The sequence below is a fragment of the Terrapene carolina genome, unplaced genomic scaffold (assembly GCF_002925995.2).
Source record: "Terrapene carolina triunguis isolate 2854851 unplaced genomic scaffold, T_m_triunguis-2.0 Scaffold35098, whole genome shotgun sequence".
In the NCBI taxonomy this organism is placed as follows: Eukaryota; Metazoa; Chordata; order Testudines; family Emydidae; genus Terrapene; species Terrapene triunguis.
In genome coordinates, this window is record NW_020699449.1 from 2,977,347 (window position 1) to 2,986,355 (window position 9,009).

General features: G+C 42.1%; 1 protein-coding gene across 1 annotated transcript; it reads left to right on the top strand.

Moving 5' to 3' along the window:
• The first annotated feature begins 832 nt into the window (after positions 1-832).
• LOC113405335 (doublesex- and mab-3-related transcription factor A1-like) lies at positions 833-5,452 on the top strand. The gene is made up of 2 exons (XM_026646467.1): positions 833-1,346; positions 4,461-5,452. Exons 1-2 carry the CDS (start codon positions 833-835, stop codon positions 5,306-5,308), a joined length of 1,362 nt encoding a protein of 453 aa, XP_026502252.1. The 3' UTR covers positions 5,309-5,452.
• The last annotated feature ends 3,557 nt before the right edge of the window (positions 5,453-9,009 follow it).

Genomic DNA, 9,009 nt, shown 5'->3' on the forward strand with positions numbered 1-9,009 from the left:
GCAGGCATCTAAACTCATTCCAATCCCCTGATCTGAAGAGGGGTCTCCCACCTCTCTCCAGAGAGTGCGCTAACCACCTAGCTATAGGATATTTGGATTTGGGGCTCCCTTAGTTTCTCCTGTTGAAGCTGTTCCACTGTGGCTAAATAGAGTCATTAGAGCAGGGGGACTGGACCCTGAGTCTCCCTCCTCCCGGGTGGGTGCCCTAACAAGCAGGATCCAGGAGCCCCAGTCACCTGGGGCTGACAGCCAGAGCTCTTTAAAAGAAAAAAACCTCCCTTGACTGGCCCGCCCCATAGTTTGAGAACCTCTGGATTAGATAATCTGGTGGTCCCCTCTAGCATTGAACTTTATGGCTCAGCTGAAATCCTTTCATCTCCTCCGGCAGAAGGGGGAACTGAACCTAGTGGTGGGCCCATATTTTTAGGCTTAATGCTGCCTAGGTTTAAGCATTGGTTTAGGGGTTTGCAGAACCGAGCCCTGAGTCAGGCTGGAAGGGAACAGGGAAGTGCTGTGGAGGAAGAAAGACATATGCAACCCGCGCCGCTCTCTCAGCATTTACCTGAACTCTCTCTCACAAATAAATCCTATCCTCTCGTCAGTGTGGAGCAACCTCCTTGGCTCCCACCAAGGAGCGGTGCGCCGGGGCAGTGGGGGCCATGCGCCACCATCCCACCTCGCTTTTGGGGGCTGTCCCCTGGCAAGGGGCGTGGCGCTGTGCCCTGCTCCACCCGGGAGAGACGCTTAACTCCCCGCACCGGGAGGGGAGAGGGGGCAGACGGCGGCGGTTTTCCCCCAGAGCTGTGCGGTGCCCGGGCTCCTCTCTGCGGGCATGGAGCCGGGCAGCTCCCCGCTGCTGCCCCAGGGGCTGGCCACCCTTCCACCCCCAGCTCCGGCGCTGCCCGTGCCCCCCGCCTTCCTCCGCCCGCCCAGCCTCTTCTTGCGGGTAGCCGCCGCCGCCGCCACTGGCGGCTCCAGCCCCTGCTGCCCGGAGCGCGGCGCCTGCTCGCCGCGGACCCCGAAGTGCGCCCGCTGCCGCAACCACGGCGTGGTGTCCGCGCTCAAGGGCCACAAGCGCTTCTGTCGCTGGCGGGACTGTGCCTGCGCCAAATGCGCGCTGATCGCCGAGCGCCAGCGGGTCATGGCCGCGCAGGTGGCGCTGCGCCGGCAGCAGGCGCAGGAGGAGAGCGAGGCCGCGCAGAGGGGGCTCCAGCACCTCCTCCAGCAGCGCCCGCCCGCCGCCCGTGGGGAGGCGGCGCTGAGCCCGGCGGCCGCGGGCCGCGGAGCTGCCGGGCGGGCGCCGGCGCGCGGGGGCGCGAGCGCGGAGCTCCAGCCGGGGAGAAGAGGTGTGCGAGCGGAGCCGGGCGGGGCGGGGAGTGCGTGGGGCAGGGAACGGACCCGCAGCCGCGCCGAAATCCCGGCCCCTCTGCGGCAGATACTGACTTCAGTGTGGCCACGATTTCCCCTCCCCGGTGCGAGCTGTGTGCGCCCTGGGGAGGCTGATCACAGGCCGTGCGGACAGACGGCGGCGCCTGTGGATACGGGGAACTCCCCTGATGCTATACACGCGCTAGGGGCCAGAGACCCAAAGGAGCTCTGCTCCTCTGTAGGCTCCCAAACCAGAACCTTATTATCCGTGCTCAGCACCCAGCGGGTCCTATCCTGACGCCTACTGCCAGGTTTTCAAAAGAGCCTCATGCACTGAGCTCTTCTAAAAATCTAGCCAAGGTTGCATGTTGTACCAGTACTGTATATGTACACATGTATTGCATATTTATGCGCATATAGGCAGTGTATTGCATATTGTGCATGAATGATATGCATGGCGTATAAACACATTTATGTTTTTTTTATTAAATATGCACTTTCCTGTTATCTATTCCATATGTAATATATTGCATTTGGGCAGGTTTGTGTATGTATATACATATGCACACACACATATGATATAACAAAATGCAATATGTTGTGCAGTAAAATAGGAAATTTCATGTTTAATGTAATATGCAGTGTATTGATAAGCTTTAGATTATATCAGTGATATATGGCCTCAGTTTTGTCAACATTTAAGCATGTGTTTTAAGTTTAAGCACTCGTAGTTCCACTGACTTCAGTAGGATAATTCAAATAAGTAAAGTGCTTAAGTGTTTGCGAGATCAGGGTCTTTATTTTTGCATGTATATATAAATGCTAAATGTGCAATGTTATGTTATTATGCAGGATACTGTGTACATATGCAACTGTTGCATAGGTAGTATAGTAAGAAATACGTTATCTGTATAATATATAATGCAGCTTTTACAAATAAAATAACAGATGATCAGTTTAAAAAAACATTTGAGATGCAAGAAGCCATTTTGTAAGTTTAGGAGTATTGTGTTTATGAAGTTGGTATCTTGATGCCACAAAGAAGTGGATACCTTTTCTTAAAACAAAAACAAAGCAAACTATGACTCCTGCTGATTTTCTTACATTTTTGTTAAAATTTATCTCGCAAATTCATACTTAAGGATGAAGTCCATTTAAACTACACTGGACTATAGAGACTAAGGGTGGCGGCATCAGGTCCTTAATCCTTGCTTTTGGCAATAGTTTTGATATACAACAAAGTTAACTGAAAGACTCGCATACACATTTGGGTATTTGATACGTCAAAGAAAGTAACATGACCTAAGGAATCTTCTTAAATCTAGAAATGCTAACATTAATTGAGCTATACTTTATATTTTGACAAATCTTGAATATAGCTATTCCAAATGTGCTTCAGTGTGTTAAGGATCATGCATGTATGGGAGATCATTCAGTGGTCTCTGATCCTGCAAAGGCTTAAGCATCACCGAAATCAGTGGCAAAACTCTTGTTTACTTTAGTGGGTGCAAAATCAGCCCTTATGGGACTACATATGCTTATAAGCCTTTGCAGGATTGGAGCCTTAGTTTTTAAACACTGAAAGTCTATGTGGGATGGTTGCTAAGAAGATTGTGCAAATATGAGAATTTTTTCAATATTTACATGTTCCTGGGGCTTCTGATTTTAGGTTTTAATTGATGATAAACCAGTTTTTATCCAATAAACACTGGAAATGGTTACTTGTATTTAACAACTTGTCTACACAGCACAGTAATGCGGACTAGAGTGGGTGTGATTTCTAAAATGTACTAACATGTTTAGCCTTAATTGGTCCATGTAGATCTTGCTGTAGTACACTAGAGGTTCCCTAGTACACTTTAATGTCATGCTGTTTGAAACAGTAAGATGTTAAAGGAATATGACAGAGATTACTCATTACAGTATATACAAAGAGAGAGCCTTGGGGGAAAAACCTCGATTTTTGAATATATAAAGTGCAAAAATTGCTAAAAATAACCCTTGGAAAATTTAAATTAATAAAATACCAAAACCAGAAGCCCCACATTTATGCTACAATGAAATTATGTGGGTTTTCCTCTAATTAACCATGAAAGCCTTAATTCTGTAATTTGTGTGCACAGGTAGAACCTTGTGCCCATGGAAAGCCCCAGTGAAATCAGTGTGACTATGCAGGCACAAATGTTTACCTGCATGGGAGCAATAGAAGGATAGGGGCCTAAATTTTTGTTCTGGGCATGTCCAATATTTATTTTATTGCCTCCCCAAAAAGTATTGACATGATGTGAGTACTATGCTGAACAATTTGGGAAGTCTTGCATCATTATTCATTTTAATTTCAGCTGCCTCCTCTGTCTGTATCTCAGCTAAAAATAATAAAATCTGGATCTTTCCCTTTAGATGAAAGAATGTTACTCAGTGAGCCTCACCCATTGTTCAGTTTTTTTTTTAAATGAATCATTTTTCTTCTTCATGAGCATAAAAAGTAACTAAAGAGTAGGGAGGACTAAGCTGATTTTCTGCTTCCTCTCCTCAGTCTCCCCCAAGTCAAAATCAACTGGAGGGAATTTCCTCAATTTTCCACACAAAATGGCACTGAGCATTCTAATGAAAGTCTGAATTTAGGAAGTAATTCTGTTGATGAAGAACAAGAAGGAAGAGAATCCTGCCTGTTCTCTTAGCCCTGCAGAGCCAATATGGCTATTTCATCACTTAAGTGAGCTGATATAACTAAATAAACAGGGGGAGTCTGATGTCGTCTTATTGTTTACCAGCACAGCTCCATTGAAATGAATGAGAATCTGGGCAAGGATCCATTGTGTACAAAGGTGCCATTTTTTATTTAGTCATTTTTCAGATTTCAATCTTAATTACACTGTTCATTGCTTTGAACACCAAGGGATAAAATCATGGCTCAATTGGAGTCCTTGCCAATTTTACTGTTTACTTCAATGGGACTCGAATTTCACCCTATATCTTTTCTTGGGAAGTGTAATGTGTACTGTGTGGAAATTTTGGTAGCTATTTATAAGGCTTTTGAAGGCTAGTGGGGGAGTTTTAGACTAAATTAATATATTTTTTTTATTTCCCAGAAGGGCAGGTGCAGAAGTATGACTCATACTTCAGGGTGTTGGAAGGTCCTGTAGTCCTATCACATCCTCCTCCTCTGATATCTTCGCCTGAGTCAGCAGAAGCTAGTGGAAGCTATAGAGTGAAGTCGTCTGGCCTGGAAATCTCAGAAAAGGAAGAGACTGTTCAGTGTCCTAATCTGGAGCAGCAGTTGGAAGGTGTCGAAAGTTCAGGGTCCCTTTCTTCTTCAGACATGGAATCAGGAAATGAAAGTGAATGGTCCAAGGATTTTGCTGCCCCCAGTTCCAGTCCGCCTGCTGCTGCTTCAAGACAAAGAGACCCACTTGGCATTCTCACCAAAGTCTTTCCTAGTCATAAACGAAGCAAGCTGGAGAGTATCCTGCAGTTCTGCAAAGGAGATGTGGTCCAAGCCATAGAACAGATCTTGAATAGGAAAGAGAATAAACAAAATGTCAAAGACTTTGCAAACTCATCTAGATCTGAATTTAGTGCCTTACAGAGAGCCTCTAATTTTAGCCTCACAGGATTAGGTGTTGGAGCATTTGGCAATACATCCGCTTTCTCCCCTCTTCAAACCAGTTCTACATCATTTGGAAATGCAACAAATCTTTATGGCCTAAATCCTAGACTGGGGATTAGCCCTCTAAAACTGGCTTATTCCACCCCTGGAAGAGGGCTGCCTGGATTTATGTCACCCTATTTAACGCCTGGACTGGTTCCAGCTTTGTCTTTTCACCCAGCAATGGACTACTCCTTTTCAGGAGTGATCAAGGATGCTTCTTACTTTCCGAGTAAAGAGTCAGTCACTAGCAGTGGAATTTTCTCAAGGCTAAATCAAGAAAACCAGTAGTGCCTTTAGCATACTCCCTTTCTCAATGCACTTCCAAAATATGCAGCTGTGATGACATCTGGACTAGTATGTCAAACCTCAAAGGATGCTTTAATCCCACACTCCACAGAATATTATATTAGAGGTGGCAGAACAGTTCCTTTTTAAAAGAACACGAGGCTTTGTACACCTTTTGAATGTTTTTTTTTAATTTTAATGTAGAATGGCTTGCAAAACTGAAATTTTTAAGCAAAAATACATAATTTAAAATATTTTCATTTTTCCATCCAGAATATCTGCTGTGAAGAGCTGGTTTAAAAATTAGCACTGATTTTAAAACTGAGTTTTTTATTATACGTATATTTTGTTTGTATACTGTCTTCAAATTGTTTTGTATATGAAACAATAACTAGGATCTATTTGTCTGTGAACAGAAATAGTTGGATTATAAGGAACGTCCATTATAACGTTCCTCTCCCTTTTAAAAAATGTTTCATCAACTTTTTGTACTTAGTCTCCAAAGTCAATGATGCAAACAAAAATAAGACCTTGCATCTGAAGAAGTGAGGTTCTTACCCACGAAAGCTTATGCTCCCAATACTTTTGTTAGTCTTAAAGGTGCCACAGGACCCTCTGTTGCTTTTTACAGATTCAGACTAACACGGCTACCCCTCTGTTACTTGAAAAATAAGACCGACTTTCAAAAATGAGTCCTTAATGTTAAGTTGATAAATCCATAGTTAGGCATTGAAATAAGCAGCCTGATTTTCAAAAGATCTTACTGAAGTAAATAGGGGCTGCTGGGTGCTCAACACTTTTGAAAATCAGGCTCTTCATTTAGGTGTCAAAGGCCCTGATCCTGCAAAAATGTATGCACAAACTTAATTTTGCATACTGAGAATAGCCCCATTTAAGTTACAGTGCTTGATTCTAAACTGATAAATCAGCATAGCTCAGCTGAAGTCAATAGAACTCTGCTAATTTAAGTCAGCTGAGGATCTGGCCCATAAAGTTAAGGACGTGTGAACATTTTTGCAGGATCAGGGCCTAAATGTGGATGGAGGAGCCTGATTTTAGGCACTCATTTTTAATAGCGTTGGTCCAAATGAAAAAACTGTACTTCAACGTGGGGATTTGAATTTCTGAAGCTCAGTCCTTTGAATTACACTTAATAGAACCCATACTTTGGGTTGTATTTTGGATTTTTTTTATTTTATTTTTTGTATTGTGGATTTTTTCATTCATAAAATTCTTCTCAAATGATGACAGCAAATACAATTTCTTTATACCTTTATTTTTATTGTGAGTTTTGTAGACCTTGTATTGTGAATCTTGGAGCTAAACAATGAACAGAGTCAAAGCAAATGAGCACCATCTTCTGGCCATTCTAGTTCATTGCAATTTGATGGTGGTTTGAAAAGAAAATTAGCATTTTGGTTCATAAGGAATTATTTTTTTAAATCTGCAAAGGTGAGAGATGTTTCTCTTACATATGCTGGTATTTTAAATTTTCCTTTACTGGTTACAGTATGAATTTTGGGGAGTTGCTGTTTAAATAATAGGAAATCTTTGTATATTACAAAGATCCTGGTTACAAGTGAGACACAGAATCAAAACTTCTCTCTACTTGTGTGTAAAGTCCTATTGATTTCAGTGGGATTCTTCTTTTGTATAAGGCCACCAGGATTGGGTCTCCCCAAAATGTTTGAAACATTTGTTAAATTACTTCTCAGGCACAATGCAGACTTTTGCATATATGTGTGCTTAATTTTGCATATTTGAGCAGTCCTGCAACATGAATGTATATGTGGCTAAAGTCAAAGTTATCGCAGAATAAGAGCTCTAGGACTGCAGAACTAGAAAGGGAATTTCTCTTAGTTGCATGTAGCAACTAAAATAGAGACATGCTTTTGAGGAAGTATTTGATACTGATTTTGTTGCTTGCTATCTAGAAAACATAACAAAAGTTTGACTTTGGGCCTGATCATGCTCCCACTGAAGTCAGTCTCTTTTGCTGTTTATCTGGTAGAACTAAAGTTTATTTCAATCAAACATCAGGGATTTTTCTAGGTGCTTATAGGACATGGGCAGGGTTAGGCATAAGCAAAGAGTAAACTATTATGAAGGCTAATTTATATGGAGAACTGGCTTGTTAAATTATATGTTCTGAATGATTATATTTTATCAAAGTATGCAACAGTTTTATCACTTACAATTGATGGTATTAGCATCAATGGAAATTAGCAAGCTTTCAATATTAACTAACTTTGACATTTCAGTAGATGTCCCTGCTTCATTTGATTTCATTGAGGCCCTAAGTCAGGAAAGCATGGCTGTTCAGACATTTAAGCGTGTGCTTTAGCAGGGATGGATTTAAGTATGTGCTTAAGTACATTCCTCAACTGAGGCCAAAATGCCAAAATCAGTGCATGTCTAAACAGTGGGGCAATGGTCACTACTGGGTTGTGATTTCTAAAGCACATCAGTGTGAGACACATTAATTGGTCCATGTAGACCCTGCTGATGCACACTAAGAGTTCCATAGTGTGCTTATAACATTTTTCTATTTTAAACAGCGCTCAATTAAAGTACACTAGAGAACTTTTAGTGTGCACCAGCAGGGTCTACACAGACCAGTTAATGCGTAATGTGCTAGTGCACTGTAGAAATCACACCTTTGTAGTCTGCATTGCTGCACCATATAGACAAGCCATCAGCTTGCCAAATGATATTGTTCTTACTGGTTATTGTTTTTATGTTGCTCTTATTTCAGTAGACGTAATTAAGAAAATGCCTTACTTGCGAACTAAGGATCCTAGCCATTCGCACCATAATATTAAAGTTTATAGGCTTATTTCAAAAGCCCTGCTCTTTGTCAGAATTTGTACTTTTATAGCTATCTTAATGCACTTCCTCTTTGTAAGAGTTGGAGTGAATAGCCCTGGCCCTTCGTGAAGCTGTTTCTTTCAACTGCATTATGGTTTTTACTCTCATTTTCTCCAGCACACTAGGTTACACTCCAAGCACATATTATCACTTGTTAAATCTATCCCAGTGGTACATCTCAAGCAAGATGGAGATTCCTGTGAGAGAACAGGTTCTGTGAAATGCCAACCTAAGAACCCTGCTTCATAGCACACAGTGGACTTGATCCTGAAGTCCTGAGTGAGGATTTAAGTATAATGTACTCCTGTTCACTGTTTTGCCCTGGGCTTAACCAAGGACTTAAGTATGTATTTAAGTCCCATAGATTTCAATGAAACTAAAGCATACTCATAAAATTAAGCATCAGTGCATTGCTAAATAGCCACGGAGTTATGCACTGGGTGAAATTTAAGTATGAACTTTGCTGAACTGAGTCATTAGCCTTGGTTTCCTCATTTGGAAAACGGAGATCAGTGTTTTCCCCTGTTAAGCACTCTGAGATCTCCCAATGAAAGGTCCTATGGTATGTGCTAAATATTATTCCAGAGCTCTTCATTTTCTTTGAAAGTTGCACATCTTTGAATGTTTTAACTGTTATTTTTCTCACAGAGATGATTTAAGGGCAAATGCTTTAAAACAGTGGATCTCAACCAGGGCTATGTGTACCCTTGGGGGTACGTAGAGGTCTTCCAGGGGGTACATCAACTCATCTAGATATTTGCCTAGTTTTACAACAGGCTACATAAAAAGCACTAGTGAAGTCAGTACAAAATAAAATTTCATAGAGACGACCTCTT

Bases quoted from the DNA above. Each gene is read 5' to 3' on its own strand.
- LOC113405335 (XM_026646467.1), top strand. From the start codon at position 833: ATGGAGCCGGGCAGCTCCCCGCTGCTGCCCCAGGGGCTGGCCACCCTT. The intron at 1,347-4,460 runs GTGTGCGAGCGG...TTTATTTCCCAG, and splicing joins GCTCCAGCCGGGGAGAAGAG to AAGGGCAGGTGCAGAAGTAT.